Here is a 19,937-nt window from a genome sequence, read left to right as displayed (position 1 = left end):
CCCATTGGATTCTTGAAGTTTAGAGGCATCCCCCCTTTCTTTCTCCAACTGCCTTTCTATATTCTATGAAAGGAAGAAGCAAAGGAAATAACACTAGTTTTGGAGTCAAATGACCTGGGTTCAAATCTTTCCCCAGATGTCTATTACCTATATGACCTTGGATGAATCACTTAAGTTTTCAGATCTCAGTCTTTCTTTAAAGTGAATGGGTTTCTATACTCTTATAGCCAAAAACAATAAAAATTAAAATCAGGGGATCTATGCAAAAAATAAAGTGAATGGGTTTGACTAGGTCAAGGGTTCCTAACCTGGGAGGTCTGTGAACTTTAAAACATGCATATATTATATATATTTCAATATACTTGGTTTCCTTTGATTTTCTATGCATTTTATTTTATTCATTTAAAACATTATTATGGGGGCAGCTAGGTGGAGCAGTGGATAGAGCACCAGCCCTGAAGTCAGGAGGACCTGAGTTCAAATCCAACCTCAGACACTTAACACTTACTAGCTGTGTGACCCTAGGCAAGTCATTTAACCCCAATTGCCTCACCAAAAAAAACCCCACAAAAAACCAAAAACATTATTATGAGAAGAGGTCCATAGGCTTCATTGGACTGCCAAAGGGCCCAGGATCCAAAGAAGGTTAAAAAAGATGTTTTCTAAACTCCTTTCTAACTGTATATTTCAATGACCCCTCCATGGCAGCTGGGCAGGAACATGAAAATTACCCCCACAATCTTACAATGCTCCAAATTATGAGGCACTAAAAATTACCCACTAAAGCAGGGTTCTTAGCCTTTTTTTGGGTCACAGACCCCATTGGGTAAATCTATATTCCTTGTTGGTTTTTAAATGCAAAAGATGAAAGACATGATAACAAAGGAATCCACTGATATTGAAATACAATTATTTAAAAAATCCCATATATTTGAAAAGAACTCAGGTTAAGAACCCATTTGAAGTGAAAGAAAAGACCCAAATCCTTAGAAACTGGATCTTGTTCCAAGGGAGAAAGACCTGCACTGTGGGTAAGTGTTGTGAGAAAATAATGGGGTTTTGGGATTCCCAGAGGACCCTGCTGGAGGGCCTAACCCTGAGAGCCTAGCCTGACCTTTCTTAAGGCTAGAGTCAGGAAGTTACCTCATTCAAAACCACACCCACCTGAAAAAGCCTGGTTTCAGCTAGAGGGTCTGTTCTCTGGGCTCTGATGTCAACACGAACTGCTCTGGACCACCCTCAAGTACAATGAACCAATAGATTTGAATGATACTAGCCAATTGGCTTTAAACAATGTGTAAGGGCAGGCTCTCATCCCGCCTGCTCACTCTCTTGGCCAGGGAACTTGGTGAGAGCAGACACAGCCCACTATGGCTCCCTATTATCTCTGTCTCCTCCCCTAGATCCCAGGGAGGTTTTTCTATCTTTCAGAGTCATGTGTGCTCTCTTTACTAATATTTAATATGCTTTAATAAATGCTTAATGCCCCCAAAGTGGTGCAGTAGCCTCCAATTTCTAAGTAACAAATATATGATAAACTCTAGCTAATTTTCCCCAAACTTGGGACAGAAATAAGGTGACCACATATAATTTTTTTTTTACTGAAGGATTTATGAAGATTGCAGCCTATCAGCAGAGAAAGAACTGATAGTATCTGAAAACAGATGAAAACACATTAAAATTTTTTTTTCTTTTTCTCTTTGACAATTCCTTAATCTGAAGTTTTGTTTTTTGTTTTTTACTTTTTTTTCTCAAAACTAGCTAATATGGGAATGTTTTCCATGACCACATATAATTTTAAATGACACAGTATGCTTTTAAACAATTTCTGCTACCCTTATTTCTGAGACTATCTCTTTCTCCCAGTGAGATTCAGATGCCTTTAGTTGATGACTCTTTGGGGCTACATTTGGGACCATAACTGAAAGAACCTTTTTTCTTTTTTTTCACGTAGGGATCTAAAGGCAATTTCTAAAGTTCTAGAAGCATTGAGGTCTATAGTGAAAGCAAGAAAAATATCTCTTATTATCCTTTCAGGATAGCCTAATTCAAAGGAAAAGGTAGGAGAAGCATACAGCTTTGGAAGCTCACAAGTTCAATCGCATAAGATCAGGAAAGAAGAGATACAGAAACAAAAACCACAAATAAACAGAAGCACTATGTATTCATAGTAATATGCTTACCAGGTGGAAAGATAAGGCAGCTAGGTGCAATGGTCTGGGTTACCTCTCTTTCCCACCACCTGGAGGACTATTAATGTCTTCTTCCTCATGTGAAAGTTTCTAGGAAAGAGAAAGAGGTTTTGGTCATTCAAGCCTTTTACATGCACACAGAGTTCTGTCTTGCCAACCAATCAAAAGGCTTTTATTTTTTGTCAGTCCTGAACAAGCCCATGCAGGCCCAGAAATGTTTATAGGTAATGAAAGAGCTCCTCCATCACCTATTTCCAGAAGCCACTTCACCAAAGGTTCTACAAGGATTGTCAGGAGGCAGAGTATATTGCATGTTCTCTGATGACTGGAACCTCATTGACTAGTCCCCACATTACATTAGCGAAGTGGAAATGTTACATAGTATACACATCTTTATATCAATTAATTTTCATAGTTTTGGGAAGGTCTTGAGAGATCAGTGAGTCTGAGTTCAGTGAGTGGATGGTTGTGATCTGGCATCAAGGGAAGAATTAGCATCAGAGAGAGACAGAAAAAGAAAGAGAGGCAGCAAGACAGACAAACACACACACAGAGAAAGAGAGAGAGAAGCAGGAAGGCAGACACACACAGAGGCAGAGAGACAGACACACAGAGACAGAGAAGACAGAGAGGAGAGAAAAGAGAGAGAAGACAAAGAGGAGAGAGAGGAGAGGAGAGAGAAGACAGAGAGAGAAGAGAGAAGAGACAGAGACAGAGACAGACAGAGAGACAGAGAGAGAGACAGAGAGAGACAGAGAGGCCTCCAGAAAAGAAAAACATTCTTCGATTGCACTTGGCATTTGGTTGGACTGTGCTCAGTAAAAATAAAATGTGAAAATCTAATTAGCAGAATTATCAGACTATGTTTTGTCTTGATGTGGTTTACTACCAGACTCCCAGCATATTGTAATGTCCTTACAAATTGAATTTCTCAATCCTTTTAAAATCATTCTGTCAACGAACACTGTGAGTGTCTCTTTATCATTGCTTCCTGTATCAGAATAAATTGCCCTATCTTATACTCAGTTCACATGATGCATTGGGTACCTCATATCTTCTCCCCTCCATTTTTGGGAAATCCTAGACTAGAGCCCAAACTAGATTTGTGGGTGTGATGAACCAAATACATCTGGGAAATGGGGAACCTATTTCTCCTATGGAGAAGTGAGGGTTTCTCAAGAGCTAAACCCTGGAGAAACCATGACATTTGGCAAAGGGGAAGAAAAGAGGGAATAAGAATTTATAGAGCACCTGTTCTGCGCCAGGTACCCTGCTAAGCACTTTTACAAATATCTCCTTTCATCCTCACAACAACTTTGCAAAGTCTATGCTATTATTTTCCCCATTTATACAGTTGGGGAAACTGAAGGAAACAGAGATTAAGTGACTTGCCCATGTCACACAGCTAGTGTCTAAAGCTGGATTTGAATTCGGGTCTTCCTGACTACAGACCCAGCACTCTACTGGGCTACCAGTTGCCTCTTAAGGACAGCAATTCATTCAAGTTCCTGTGGCCTCAAGGGTGTAGCATAATGTTAATCATTATGCTAGACAGGTTTCTAGGTGTCTTAGCTTTTCTGTCCCTCATTTCCCAGCCTTAGTTTCAAGTGTGCTACCCAAGCTTGAGACAAGTGTTCCCCATTCTGGTCCTAAATGTTCATAGAATCATAGATGATTGGAGTTTGGAGGGATCTCAGTGTCTGCCTATGAGCATTTATACCTGAGCAGGAACCTCAGTAAAATATACTGATCAGTCCAGCCTGTGTTTTAAGACCTTCAATTGTTGAGAACACATGACCTTCTAAGGTAGTACATTTCATATGAGGTACCTTTAATCATTAGGAATTTTTTCTTTATATCAATACAAAATCTTCCCCGTTTTCAGTCTCTATCCATTGCTCAAAATTCTGACCTTTGGGGAAAAGTAAAAAAACAAACAACCTCAATTCCTCTTCCAATATTTAGGAATTGCTCTTATTCCATTTTCTTTTTTCTAAACAAACCCAGTTCCTTGAGGAACTCTCCCGTGGAATGGTTTCCTATCTCTTCAGCATCCTGGTGGCCTTTCTCTTTTCAGTGTTCTTTCTAAGATGTAGCAACCAACCACAACTGATCACAATGGTTAAAATATGCTCTGATTAGGGTAGAGAATGGTGGAACCATAAATTTCCCTGATTCTGGACACCATGTTTCTATTCCTGCTCCTTAAGTTCACACTAGCTTTTTTGGTTGCTGTAACACCTATTGACTCATATTGAGTTTGCATTCCACTAACACCACAACCACCCTGCATTTTTTATATAAAATGCTCTCTGGCCATGCCTCTTCTAGGGTTCAGGCCAACTTTTGTTAATATGTTATTACTTTCTTCATCCTCCTGGATGCTTGGTGGCTCTGACACCTGGAATATTTAAGTAGCTTTCACAAATTTGGCTCTCTTCTGGTTTTCCTGAAGCAAATTTACTAGCTGGTGTTATGGTTAATTCTGTTTTTGGCTTCAATCTGTATGGAGCAAACTGCCTCAGTTTACCCAAATAACTCGAGGAGACCACCAAGTCAAGCAGAGACAGATTTATTACATCCTCATGAGAACGGGCAAAACCCAATTACACATTGAAGTCTTGCAAAGATATGCCCAATCCTCTAGGTTTTTATAGTAATCTTGAAAAGGACTGTCCCCACATACACCTAGGGTGGATGAGCTCACAATCTAACATCCAATCCTGTCTCACCCAGGGTGCGTGTTCAGCTCGTGATTAATGTATGGAGACATGAATACGTGTTCCAGGAGCAAGGGGGAAAAGGGGAGGGGGAAAAAGGTCAAACCAAAGGAAGAGGAAACAGGGGAGTGACAGTCAGATGTTTCAGATCTCACAGTTCCCACTGACTCCCCTCTCCAGGCCCCTGTCTCTAAAGATATTCAACCTGAATAACAGGAAGAGTCACTCAGGTGCTTCAGCATTGTTAAGGATGACAGGGTTAAAATTTATCTTCGGTTATGTTGGGAAATCAAAGAAATAGAATAAAGAATAAAAGAATAACACATTGTTGGGACCCTAGGGTCAAGGGGATTCTGCTCTGAGAAAAAGAGACAATGTCACTTAACATCTGGTCTCAACTCAATGGCTGCATCCTGTGCCGAGCCCAGTCCTTTCTTCTTGAGTCCCGAGTATTGAATTGGTGGGCTAACTCCCTGACCCACTGACTGGGGTTCTGACACATGATGGATTGCAGACAAAATTAATATGTAGCTGACAAGTGGGGAGACTGAGCAGAAGTAAAAATACTGTTAATTGGCAATAAAACTTAAAGGAGACAGTGAGAATTTGACAAGCAATAAACTTCTAAACAAACTATACTGGGGCAGGGCTGGGTACCTTCCAGACCCCATCCTCAGAGTTTAATCTGACTCAAATCCATAATCATATCATACAAATCCTCAAGGGGTCCCCTGAAGGTATGCGTGACTTTTCCATGTTATTCTCTGTAAGAGTCTCCAGCAGACTCCAATTGTCTTCTGTTAGAAGTTTTCCCTTCTTTCCAGGACACCCCTTTTCCATGCTTCCTCTTTCTCAGTCAACTTGAATTCCTAGTTTATTTTCAGAAATAAGATTATTGACAGATTAGCCATTTGTAAAGTCACTCCTAGAACAGTGTTCATCTTTGAAAAAGACCATTTTGAACATATTTTGTATGAAAAGATAATTCTTCTTTCTCTTAGACTTACATATAGTTATAAGGCATCACAATCCATATACTCCATGTCTTGAGAGGTTGCTTGGAGGAATAGTCCTGGTTTCAAGGAGTATTTTTGGAAGGGAGTTTGGTACAGTGATAGAATCACTAACTCTCAAATTAGAAGACATGGGTTCAAATCACACCTCTGACGCTTAATACCTGTGTGACCTTGGTCAATCACATTCTCACTGGCCTACAACTTTTTTCATTCGCATAATTTGAGGATGATACTAGATGGCTCCTGAATAGCCTTCCAGCTCTTGATCTATGAAACTTTTGGGGACAAACTGCCTCAGTTTACCCAAATAACTCGAGGAGACCACCAAGTCAAGCAGAGACAGGTTTATTACATCCTCATGAGGACGGGCAAAACCCAATTACACATTGAAGTCTTGCAAAGATAGGCCCAATCCTCTAGGTTTTTATAGTCATCTTGAAAAGGACTGTCCCCACGTACACCTAGGGTGGATGAGCTCACAGTCTAACATCCAATCCTGTCTCACCCAAGGTGTGTACCCAGCTCGTGATCCATGTATGGAGTCGTCCAAGAACAAAAGGGAGAAGGGGAAGGGGTACAAGTCTGAGGAATGTCAAAGAAAGAGGGGGGCAGAAATCACTCCCTAATCTGACTGCAATTAATCCATGACAGGGACTGGGATTCTGACATGTGAGAGGGGAGTTTTTTATTACAGGCCATAAACTAAGGTGTCGCTGGCATGTGAGGACTAAGCAGAAGTAAAGTAAATAGTGCTAATTGGTAGAACTGTGACTAGTAATAAAACTTACTGGGGGACTGGATATCTCCCAGACCCCATTCTCAAAGTTTACAGAACTGTCCCAAGTCCATTATCTCAACAATAAAACTTAAAGGAGACAGTGAGAATTTGACAAGCAATTAACTTTTAGGCAAAGCGAGAGTCTAGCTATTCTGGGAGGCGGGGCAGGTATCTTTCATACTCCACCCTCAGAGTTTAATCTGACTCAAATCCATAATTGTCTCACACAATACTATGCTAGAAATGCTCAATTTCCATGTCAGGAGCCCTGAGAAATTATTTTCACTGATCCAGGCAAGGTATGCAAATCACAGTCAGTTGAAAAGGGCAGTGGTAACTAAGGCTAGTGGAGATTTGCATCCACACAGAGCTGCATGAACCTTTCTTCCCCAATCTCACAGGGTTCTCTCATTATACTGTGGCTTGGAGAGAAAAGTTAGAACATTCTCTCTGCCCATCTCATCAAGGAAAGTAGGAGCTCCATGATTCAGAGGCCAGCAGAGACCTAAGCAAGAACAGTCCTATTAAGAGGGATTGAAATGGTGCGGCCATTCAAGGTCTTTGGCCTGGTTATCTATGTTTCCTGGGTATCATGGCTAATGGCTTCATTGTTGTGTTACTGGGAAGGGAGTGGGTTCGATGCCACCGCCTGTCTCCCTGTGACATGATCCTTATTAGTTTGGGTGCCTCCCACTTTTGCCTGCAGTGGGTTGGAATGATCCACAACTTTTACTATTTTCTTGACAAACTACAATATTATATGACCCACCAGTACTTTGGAATTTATTGGGATTTTCTGAATTCGGCCACATTCTGGTTTGGCACTTTGCTTAGTGTCTTCTTCTGTGTCAAGATTGCAAACTTCACTCACCCCATTTTCCTTTGGCTGAAGTGGAGAGTTCAGGGACTAGTACCCTGGTTACTACTAGGCTCCTTGCTAATTTTTTTCATTGTCACCATGCTGTTTTTTGTGGGAAACAATGCTTTGTCCCAGAGATTCTTGAAGGGGACATTCTCTGGGAACATAACCTTTTATGACTTCATTAAGAACCTAGAAATAAACTACTTTCTCCCTTTGAAACTCATTACTTTGTCTGTTCCCTGTTCTATGTTTGTAGTCTCAACAGTTCTGCTGATTATCTCTCTGAGGAGACACACCTGGAGAATGCAACAGAGTGCCCACACTACCCAGGATCCCAGTACTCAGGCTCACACCAGAGCTCTAAAGTCTCTGGTCTCCTTTCTAGTCCTTTATGCTCTTTATTTTCTGTCCTTAATCATTGATGTTGCTGCATGTTCTGCTTTTGTGGGTAACTGGTTCTGGCCATGGCAAATTTTGATTTATCTGAGCCCATCTGTTCATCCCTTCATCCTTATCCTTAGTAATTCCCAGTTAGGAGGGGAATTCAGGAAGCTTCTTCTCCTGCCTAAAACCTTCTGGAATGACAAGGGGACATCATCTCCTACCTAACATAGGCACCTCTCTCTTCCATACCAAAGGAAAGACTCCTGAGGACTGGAGCAGAGCATATACTTTGACTTCAAAGTTTTCATCCTGATATGGGGGGAAGTAGGGTATGGGTTTGGGTAGGGGTTGGGGTTCTTAGGAATTCCTCTTTAAAGAATTACACCCTCTTGCACACAAAAAGTAGTTAGAATAAGGGGGTAGTTTATTTAGGAGCAAGGGAAGGGAAGGGTGGGGGGAGGGAAACCATGAAAGAAATCCTTGGACTTCTCTTGCTAATCTCTTAGCACAAAGCACATGGCTCAGAGGTACCAAATCTCCTCGAACAGGAGACTGGAAGGTACTTTTATAGAGGACTGATGTGGGTGGACCATCTGACAGTGAAAAGTTCCTTTAGTGAGAGAGGACCATCCCCCACTGGTGGTAGCTGGAGGAATTGGGTGAGGAGTGGAGGACTATCTCCCACTGATAGTGACTAGAGGAATTGGGAGAGGGGTGGCTACAGATTCCTCTTCAGAACACAAAGGCCGCAGCCACACCCAAATTTATCTCCCCAGGGTAAGGGAGACTAGAATGAAGGGTAGGAATCGGATTTGGTTCAGTTTATCTCTCTAGGTGTTATCTGTTTTCTGGTTTAGTTTCTCAAGGAGAAGGTTCCTTGATGTGCCCCAGAGAACTTCTGGGGTGCAGAGCACCCCATGACAATCCCATTGAAGTCTGGATGGAATTTTAACATTTTCCTCATTCATTACTTCCCTACTCAGATGTTCAAGTGAATCTCATAGAATTAGGAGTGCCTGACTTTTAGTCATGCCTTATTGATGCCTGTCTATGCTTGCCCATCCTGCTTGTCCTCCCTTGAATTCACCACAAAGGGTCTCCAGCCAGTATTTTGGAGGCCTCCTTTTCTCCTGACATTTGGAGAGTACCAGTGGAATACTCTGGTTGTCTTCCTCTCATCTTTCATGCTTGTTATTTTGTTCTATTTTCCTAAGAGAAGAAAAAATATGCTTCTTTTAAAGAATATTTTCTTTCTTTTAGAAATAACATAGTGACTTCCTTCAAATGACCCTCAGAAAGGTCACCTCTGTTTTATCATTCCCAAAACTAAATGTTCAAGAATGTCACAGATGCCTTTTCTATCACAATGTCCATGAGATAAAACCACTTTACTTTTTTTTTTTTTTTTTTTGCAGGGCAATGGGGGTTAAGTGACTTGCCCAGGGTCACACAGCTAGTAAGTGTCTGAGGCCGGATTTGAACTCAGGTACTCCTGAATCCAGGGCCGGTGCTTTATCCACTGCGCCACCTAGCTGCCCCCCCACTTTACTTTTATGTTTAAAAAAAATTAAAATTCCATTTAAATATTATTTTAAAATTTTATTCTGGATAGAATAGAAGCTCTTTAAAAAAAATCAGTGTGAGGAAATTTTGGATAGAGGATTAAGTATGGAAAGCAGATTATAAGAAGCACAGGTTGCTAAAGACAATGCCAAATATTAGAAGAGGTCATTGTAAGCAAATTTCAAGGAATAGGTTTTTGTTTGTTTGTTTGTTTTTAACTTGGAGGGAGCAAGTTTACGGAATCTTCTTTGATTTAGAACTGAAGGGATCTTAGAAGCCGTTTATGTGGGAGGAAAATGAAACCGAGAGAAATGAAATTACTCCAAATCACACAGGTAACTTGAATTCAGGTCTTTTGAGTTAAAAAACAGCCCCGCCCCCAACAACAGTGGTTTCAACCTTTTTGTTTTTTGACGTTCTTTCAACAACAAGAATAGCAACAACCTATGTTTCATGAATCCCCAAAGACCTAGGCTTTGAAGGGGAAGATCTTGGTTGAACCCACCAATATTAATCTTTGGTTGACGAAATATGGCCCCACCTTGAGATTGCTATGGGGGCGGCAAAGTGATCCAGTGGATAGAGCATTGGCCCTGGAATCAAGAGGACCTGAATTCAAATCTTGCCTCAGACACTTACTAGCTCTGTGACCCTGGGCAGTGACTTAAACATCTGGGTCCATCTCCAGTCATCCTGATGTATATTTTGCCACTGGACCCAGATGACTCTGGAGGAGAGAGTAAGGTTGGTGACTTTGCACAGCACTCCCTCACTTAAATCCAATTCAGTGAAAGTCATGACATTACCTTGCTGTCATGGTCCTCTTTGAGAACTAAGTACAAAAAAATAACAATTTTGAGGCTGCTAACTGTGGTTATCTTTCTTGTTTTTCAAACTATGCTATTAGGAAAATATTGACATTAGTTTAATTTTTTAAAGAAGAAATTAATAAAAGATCAATGCACCAATATTTCACTTGTACTGAAAACATTTGGAATTCTTAGTCACAGATGAAATCATGATGTGAAAAAGTCCAAGCTTTTAGGAATTATAACAGCCCAATCTTTATAGACTTTCAGTGTGAGGGTCATTCCTCTCACTGCTAAGACCTGGGGGCTACTAGACAGAATACTTCTTTGTTTTTCTCCTTGCTGGCCAGGCCCCCTAGGAAAAAAATTTAGCTAAATATGACACCAGCATTTTATTTTGGTCTTGTAATTGCACTGATCTGCTCCAACACAACATTTTATGATTCTATAAAAATTGTTTCATTAGATAGTGAGTCATTATGACATATAGAAAATGGGAAAATCCTTTGTGATGACAGAAAATGGGCCTGGCAGGATGTGTAAATAGTAAAAATCCTGAATCCAATTAAGCACATACCAGCTTATCTGCAGAGACTTCTCCCCAGGGTAATTTGTGGATTTATAGTACTTCCAGGGATATCCTTATCTGTTACAGTGCTAGAGATTTTCAGTTTCACCTCCCCAGTGTCTCAGCCATTTGGAGGTTCATGAACCTTCCAAAAGATATCTTTATATGCAAAGCCCCCCCCCCCCCCATTTCACATCCACTTATCACACTACTTGCTTTCAGGGCTTACACTGTCAGGCTGATTTTGTTGTGCAAAATGCAATAAAGAACATCCTGTTTTGGACCAATAAGCAGGAGCTGGACCTGACTGACACAGCAACAAACCTTTAAACCCAAACTAGACACCTTAGTGTCTCTGCAAGAGTAGCAAATCCCATCTACATAAACATCTTGTGCATGAAGCTACAAATCTTAACTGGCCAAGAAACTAATCACTCCAAAAAAATATTGTGCATCTATTTCTTAAATACTCTCCTTCCCCAAGTTAGAATAAGCCCCTCTCTTGAGAAGCTCCTATGCATGCATGGGTACCAGTTTTGCTGAGCAGAATAATAATAAATAGGCATTTGTCTTACTGAACTGTGTCCCATTCTTCCCACTCTGGTTCTGTAAGAAACATCTGTTTCTTACTCTGGGTCTGTATGGGTTGATTTACCAAACTGGGGATAGTCTACTGAACCATGCTTCATTCTGGTTCTGTAAAAAAAAAAAGCTGTTTCAGGGCAGCTAGGTGGTGCAGTGGATAAAGCACTGGCCCTGGATTCAGGAGGACCTGAGTTAAAATCTAACCTCAGACACTTGACACTTACTAGCTGTGTGACCCTGTGCAAGTCACTTAACCCTCATTGCTCCACAAAAACCAAAAAACAAAACAAAAAAACCCCAAAATATCTGTTTCTTCCTCTAGGTCTATGGTGGGCAGTTTACTGAACTGTGCTTCACTCTAGTTCTGTAAGATACAGGTCAACTCTATCTTACTCTGGTTTTGTTGGAACAATTTTTGGTTTTTGACAGATATAATGGAAAGAGAATTGGTATTGAAATCAGAAGCCATGGGTTTTAATTCTGACTCTGCTTATAACAGGTTATGTATAGTTTACCTTTCACCATATCATGTTCTTAATTGGTAAAGCAAGAACATTAAACTTAGGGATTCTTAACTTCTTTTGTTGTTGTCATGTTGTCATGGACTCTGGATTCTGGGAAGATGGTGGAATAAAGCCAGAAATTATCTGGCTTTCCCCAATTCTCCCACAAACAATGTTTAAAATAATGCCTCAAAGTGAACTTTGACTGGCAGAAATAATTAAAAATTAGGATAAAGTGGCTGTCCAGCCTAAGATAACTTGGCAGGAAGTTAAGTAATACCTGACCTCCCAGGGTGGTGATCTGGATTCAAGTGAATGTATCTCCAGGCAGATACCACTGAACCAATAAACAACCAGCTCTGAGGGACAGTTGGATTGGCAGCAGACTCAGCTTCAGGAACTTTCAAGTAGACCCAGTTTGGATAAGGGGAAGATTGCCAGGCCATCCACTGGTGCTGGATGTAGGGCTCAGTGTGCTAACCAGAGGTGGTCCAGGCTGTGACTGTGGGCAAGCAGAAGTGAGCACAGGCTGGAGAGTGTGGTGGAGAAGGGGTGGGGCCCTGCTGCCTGTGATCACTTGAAGGAGAACAGAGTCCCTGGCTTTGGTTTCAGGGCAGAAGGGTGAGCTGAAGCTTGCAGTTGTGGGAGGAACTGAAGGGAGTAAGAGAATTTGCAAAGAGAACATTGCTGGGGGCCCTGGTCACAGTTCAGGGGCACACAGGAATATCTGAGTATTTGGGGGGGGACTTTCAACTTGGTGGGGGGGGGGCTAGCTCACCCAAATAATTGGAGGCTCATCACAAATCTTGTAAAATAAAAAAAAATTAGAAGAGAGGAATAATGGCTAGGGAACAGATCACCATGGTGACTGTCCTGCTGGAGTAAGAGAAGACCTCATCTTTTGTATCTTTACAAAACAAAGGAAGGGAAGGGAATTATAAGGCAAAGGGAAATGCGAAGACTGGGGTTGGAAAATTAAGAGGGGATATTTGATAATGGGGTATTAGTAGGATATGCAGCACCCATCCATATCCAGCATATCCTCTTGCAGACCTTAATATTGCTTATCAGCATATTGGAGTCATGTCCTGCCATACCTTATGCCTGAGGTGGGAGAGAGAAAGGCTTTCCCCTTGGTCTTGGGGGTTGGGATCTTTAGGTTTCTTGGGGTCCCAGTGGACCAGATCACCTTGGAAGTTGTTATTTGCTTTATATCTATGATTCTCTAATTATCTGCTTAAGGACACACAGCTAGTACATGACAGCGCTTGAACTTTGGTTCCAAATACAATTTTCTTTCCATTGTATTAATAATCCTGATTTAAAAAAAAAAAACATCTTTAGTAGCCCCCTGTTTGGTCCAGGGAAGAATATAAAATACTTAGTTTGACAAATTTAAGCTCCCTTGCAATCTGGCTCCCACCTACTTTTCCCAGTTCACCTAATAGTCCTCCTTTCATGTACAAGCAGTTATTGTGGCCTATTAATTATACTCTGAACACACCAATTCATCTTATACCTACTAGGCTTTTCCTAGGAAGTCCCTCAAATCAACTTCTTCTCTGTCACCTCTATCTCTTGGAATCCTTAGTTTCTTTCTTTCTTTTTTTTCATATTTCAGAATTTTTTAATGTATTGATTAGTTTTGCTAAAATTATCAGGCCTTAGAAATGAGAATGTTCCATTTACTGCCTCATAAGGCATCATGATAGAACATATTCCCCACAGTTTTGGGGACCATGTGATTGTAAGGTCCTTGTATAGGGCAAATGTTATAGGAATGATTTTCTTGAAAAATATAGAGTAAAAGCACATGCAGCTGAATTAAGAACACCTGATTGGTAATTAATTGGTTTTATTTCAAGTTTTTAAAAAAAATTTCTTTTTTAAAATGTCCTTCAATGGAACTCCAAACCTGAACCCAGATAGCTAGCAGATAAAAGACCCTACCTAGTGACTTCTTTTAAAATGGGAAATCTGAGTTTACCTATGTTTATTATTAAATCTGGAATTAGCATATGTGTGGAACTACATGTAAACTAGATCAGTCACCTTAAAGATGTTCCCATTCTGGCCTCAGACACTTGACACTTACCAGCTATGTGACCCTGGGCAAGTCACTTAACCCTCATTGCCCAAATAAAATAAAATTAAAAATAAAAAAATATATATTCACATTATTTTTACTCCTATTAATCCTATTAATCAAGGGTTTCATAAAACTCCCCTTGGATAATAAGGCACCTCCATCAAATCCAGGTGATCCATACATTCATATTAATAGAACTCAAGTGCTTCTGAATCCAAGACTGGTGCTTTATGCACTACACCACCTAGCTGCCCCGATTTCAACATTTTTAATCTTTAGAAGGGGAAGAAATACTTAAGTAGGGAAGGGAAAGCTGAAGGAGTCACTGCTCGGTTGTTTTCCTTGTCTTACCAAAGTAGCAGGTGAGGTCATATCTGCTTGAGAGGGAAGGGGTTGAATCAAGGGCTTGATGAACAAAGAAATTTTGGAATAGTTATTGTAGGAAGTATTCTAAGAGATCAGCAAAGGATGAAAAATAGCTTTGCTGAGCAGCAGTGATGGATGGCCCATGTGAATTGGGCATGAATTTATGGTGGACAGGGCTAGGATAATCTTGTGACATTCTTTTGCAACTCTCCCAAGTAGACAGATTGATGAACTTGTTGTCAGGAAGACTGTAGATTCAACCTCAGATATCATTTTCCCTTTATCAAATTGACTAAAATGAGAGAAGGGGAAAGTGACAAATGTTGGAAGGGACGTGGAAAAATTGGGACACTAATTCATTGTTGGTGGAATTGTGAACTGATCCAACCATTTTGTAGAGCAATCTGGAATTATACCCAAGGAGATATTAAACTACCTATGCCCTTTGACTCAGCAATACCATTATTTGGTCTATTTCTGAAGATAATTAGGAAAAAAGGAAAAGGACTTCTATGTTCTAAAACATTTATAGCAGTTTTCTTTGTGGTGGCAAAGAACTGATAATTTCCAGGATGCCATTAATTGAGGAATCATTAAACAAATTGTGGTATATGATTGTGATGGAATACTACCGTGCTATAAAAATTGATATGCTCAATGATTTTATCAAAACATGGAAAGACTTGCACAAAATAACAGAGCAAAATGAGCAGAATGAAGAGATCATTGTATACACTCATATGTGGGATTTAAAATTGACTATAAGAGCATTAATCTCCCCCTTTAACTTGTCCCTTCATATATCTCCCAGACCAGTAAGAAAAGAAGCCTCTGAGCTTTTAATCAGAGAGGGATTGGCCTTTATTGTTTAGACAACAAACAGGTGATACTGATTAGGGAAATAGTAAAGTAGAAATACAGATGAATAGTCTTAGATCTAAGCTTAGTCTATATTCTTTTATAAAACTCACCGAATCCCAAAACTGCCTGCCAGACTGAGAACCAGAGCCGATCACCAGAACGCTCTGTCACCGCTAAACTCAGAAGCCAGAGTGTGCGAGACAGAGAGCCAACTTCTGTTCTACCCTCTGTTTTAAGTTGGCGTCCCGGAAGTACGGCGTGCTTGGCCATGCTCTCCAGGCAGCAGCAGACGCATGGCTGTTCATCATGGTCTCCTCCCCAAAAGGACGGTCCTTCAAAAGCCGCTTCGGTAGTATGCTGTTTTTTTATCACACATAGCAATATTGTTTTAAGAACAACTTTGAATAAGTTATTTTGACTATTATAAATATCACAATTATTTTTATTTATTTATTTATTTTGGTGAGGCCATTGAGTGTAAGTGACTTGCCCAGGGTCACACAGCTAGTAAGTGTTAAGTGTCTGAGGCTGGATTTGAATTCAGGTACTCCTGACTCCAGGGAGGGTGGTCTATCCACTGCTCCACCTAGCTGCCTCATAAATACCCCAATTAAATATAAAGTACATATGAAGATACTTTCTGCATCCAGAGAAACAACTGATAACATAGAAGTATGTATAGAATAAATTTACATATATATGTATATATACATATAGCTACCTGTGTCCAATGGTAGCCATTTCTAGGGCAGGGGATGAGGAAGGGAAGAAAGAAAAAAAGAAATTTACATGACATTTTTGTTGTACCTTTGAAAGGAATAGCAAGTAGTGTATAATCAATTTGCAGTTTCTTGTGCAATCATCTTTTTTTAAAAGTGAACTATGTTACAGCAATGCTTGTTTTATTCCATAAATTAAAAATGAAATAAAATAAATTCAGCCTTAGACATTTACTTGCTATGTAACCTGGCCAATTCATTTAATCTCATCTGCCTCATTTTCCTCTCCTATAAAATGAGATAATGATAGCACCTACTTCTCAAGTTTGTTGTGAGGATAAAATAAGGTAATATCTTTAAGCAATTTGCAAACCTCAAAACACAATATAAATGCTAGCTATTATTGTTGTTATAAGAACAGGAAGAAGTTGGTAGAGCTGATTGGTGTCTAGGGAGTGAAACTACAATAATATCAGGTCCCAGCAGTTATAGTATATAATGACCAAATTTGATTTCATGATTTCACTGAGTTCCATGTATAGCATTATTTTTGGTGCCCATACCGAACAATCTGCATAGGATGCTCACCACCTGGGCTTTTAGTATCTTACCCATGGCTCATTGTTTATAGCTCCTGGGCTTCTGCAAGTAATAGATCAGATTTGGATTATCTTTTATTGCCCATAAATCTAGTAACACAAAAGAGAACAAAGGTATGTTACAGGGAGGAATAACCAGGCACCTTGCTCTTAGCTAGTAGACAGCAAGGCACATTGGAGTGGAGTTGGTTAGAAGAATAGTGTTTTTTTTTTCAAGAGCTGACATTAAAGGAGAAGATGATCCATGGAGTGACCATAAATGAATCACTTAATGACTCTGAGTCTCAGTTTAATCATCTGTGAAATGGGGACAATGATAACCATAGTAATTTTCTTACAAGGTTGTTCTGCAAGACAAATGAGATAATCTATGTAAAATTATATGTACATGTTAGTTATTTTAAGAAGAAAACTCTTGGCTTTGGAAACCATCTGATACCAAGATCCTGATCAGGTGCTGGGAGTGGGGGTTGTTGGTTGTCTCTTCCGTCCTTCCTTCCTTCCTTCTTTCCTTCCTTCCTTCTCTCCCTCCCTCCCTCCTTCCTTCCTTCCTTCCTTCCTTCCTTCCTTCCTTCCTTCCTTCCTTCCTTCCTTCCTTCCTTCCTTCCTTCCTTCCTTCCCTCCTTCGTTCCTTCTCTCTTTTTCTCTTCCACATAGGGATGGAATAGGTAAAGGACAGTTTCAGTTGATCTCTTAGGGTAAGATTTATATGGAACAAGGTTGGTATGACAGCAGTAGAAAGGAGTCAGTGAGTCATTTAGCACTGGGTATACAAAGAAAGGCAAAAAAACCATGATCCCTGTCGTCAAGGAGCTCACATTCTAATGAGGAAAACAGACATATAAATCATTTATACAAACAAGGTACATCAGTATAAATGGAAAGTCATTTTACTAGGCAGGGTTTTGTGTGTAGGAAACACCAAGGAAAAGCCTCTTGCAGAGAATGGGATTTGAGCTGAGTCTTAAAGGATGTCAAGAACTAGTAGTGAGAGGGAGAACATATCAAGTATGGCAGATAACTATTGCAGAGACACAGGGACAGGGGATAGCATATTGTTTGTGAGGAACATCAAGTGGGTCAGAGTAGCAGGATTGTAGAGTGTGTGGAAAAGAATAAAGTATAAGAAAGGTAGGAAGGAACTAGGTTATGATTGGCTCAAAATGCCCAATAGAGAATTTCATATTTTATCATGTGAGTCATAGATAACCACTGGAGTTTATTAAGAAATGGGGTGACCTGGTGAGATCTTCACTTTAAGAAAATCACTTTGGCAAGTGAGTAGAAGATGGAATTGACTAGGGAGAGCCTTGAGGCAGGGAGATCAGCCAGAAGGCAATTGCTATATTGTCCCATCCTGAAATGATGAGAGCCTCAGCAAGGGTGGCAGGCTAAGTGGACTGAAACAGCATATAGACAAGTAACATGAAAGAAGAAATGACAAAATTAACAACATACTGAATATGTGGGGTGAGTGTGAATGAAGAGTTGAAAATGACACAAAGGTTATGAGTTCCCATGATTTGGAGAATGGTGGTCCACTCCAGAGTAAAAGAAAAGTTGGGAAGAGGAGTAGGTTCTGTTTGGGATATCATGACTTTAAGGTGCTAAAAGACATTCCATTTGAGATATCCAAAAGGCAGTTGGCCATGTTTGAGTGGAGCTCAGGAAAGAAGTTATGGATGGATATATAAATCTGGGAAGAATCTGCGTGGAGATGATAATTTAGTCTATGTAAACTGTTGAGATCTACAAAGGATATAGTATGTATGGAGAAGAAAAGAAAGTTGAGGATAGAGCCTTGAGGGAACAACCAGGGTTGATACATGTGATTTAGATGGAGATGTAGAAAAGAAGACTGAGAAAGAGTTTTCATATAGGCAGGAGGAGAACCAAGAGAGAACAGTATCACAAAAATCTAGAGGAGAAAATATCCAGTAGTAAAAGGCAATTGACAATTTCAAAGGCTTCAGAGAGTTCAAGATAGATGAAGCTTGAGAAAAGACTTTTAGATTTGGTAGTTAAAAGAGCACTGACAACTTTGGAGAGGGCAGTTTCAGCTGAATGATGAAATCAGAAGTCAGATTTCAGGGGGTTTTGAATAGAGTGAGAGTAAAGGATATGGAAGCACCTCATATAGATGACTTTCTTAAGGAGTTTGGCCAAGAAGGGGGAGATAGATCTAGAGTGGCAGCTACTTGGGGTCTTCAGATTAAGTGGGAGTTAAGGATGGTTGATATATGGGCATGTTTGTAGGTAGCAGGGTAGGAGCTAGGAGATAGGAAGAGAGATTGAAAATGATAGAGGGAGAGATGATTGAGAGGCAATCTGCATGTGAAGATAAGAGATGCCTTGTCAAGGAAAAGGACCAACTGTTCATGAGAAATGGGTGGAAAAGATAATGAAGGAAGACATCTGAGTGATGCGACATAGGAGGAGAGAAAAAGAAACTCTCAGTGAATAGCCTCAATTTTTTCTGTGAAATATGGAGAGAGTTTCTAAAATGAGAGGGTAGTGGGATGGAATGATTTAGGGGGCATAAGGAGAGATGAGAATGTTTAGAAAATTCACTGTGGTGAATGGAAGGTGGTTTAGCAATACCAGATCTCAAATTGTATTATAACAAGGTAATTATCAAAACAATTTGGTACTGGCTAAGAAATAGAGAGGCGGATCAGTGGAATAGAATACATACAGATTACACTATAGTAAATGACGAGTAATCCAGTGTATGATAAACCCTAAGATCCAAGATTTTGGACCAAAAAACTCATTATTTGACAAAAACTTCTGAGAAAATTGGAACAGAGTATGGCAGAACATAGGTATAGGTTAACATATAACACTGTATACTGAAATAAGGTCAAAATGGGTACATGATTTACACATAAAGGGTGATACCATAAGCAAATTATGGGGAACATGGAATAGATTATCTGTCAGATTTATGGACAGAGGAAGAATCTAGGACCAAAGAAGATATAGAGAATGATACAAAATATAAAATAGATAATTTTGATTATATAAAATTAAAAAGTTTTTTTCACAAACAAAACTAATGTAACTAAGATTATAAGGAAAGCAGAAAACTGGGAAAGAATTTTTGCAACAAGTATCTCTGATAAAGGCCACATATCTTAAATATATAGAGAACTGTGTCAAATGTAAAAAAATACAAGTCATTCCTTAATTGATTAAAGGTCAAAGGATATGAACAGGCAGTTTTCAGACAAAGAAATCAAAGCTATCTATGGTCATATGAAAAAATGCTCTAGATCATTATTGATCAGAGAAATGCAAATTAAAATAACTCTGAGGTATCA

At 39.8% G+C, this 19,937-nt stretch overlaps 1 protein-coding gene across 1 annotated transcript; it reads left to right on the top strand.

The window, feature by feature from the left end:
- The first annotated feature begins 1,293 nt into the window (after nt 1-1,293).
- On the top strand, nt 1,294-8,177 carry LOC122728757 (taste receptor type 2 member 41-like). Its single transcript, XM_043967540.1, has 3 exons — nt 1,294-1,348; nt 5,684-5,785; nt 7,291-8,177. The coding sequence occupies exons 1-3, from the start codon at nt 1,294-1,296 to the stop codon at nt 8,175-8,177; spliced, it is 1,044 nt and encodes a 347-aa protein (XP_043823475.1).
- The last annotated feature ends 11,760 nt before the right edge of the window (nt 8,178-19,937 follow it).

Source organism: Dromiciops gliroides, chromosome 5 (assembly GCF_019393635.1).
Source record: "Dromiciops gliroides isolate mDroGli1 chromosome 5, mDroGli1.pri, whole genome shotgun sequence".
Taxonomy (NCBI): domain Eukaryota; kingdom Metazoa; phylum Chordata; class Mammalia; order Microbiotheria; family Microbiotheriidae; genus Dromiciops; species Dromiciops gliroides.
This window is presented reverse-complemented; position numbering and strand designations above follow the sequence as displayed.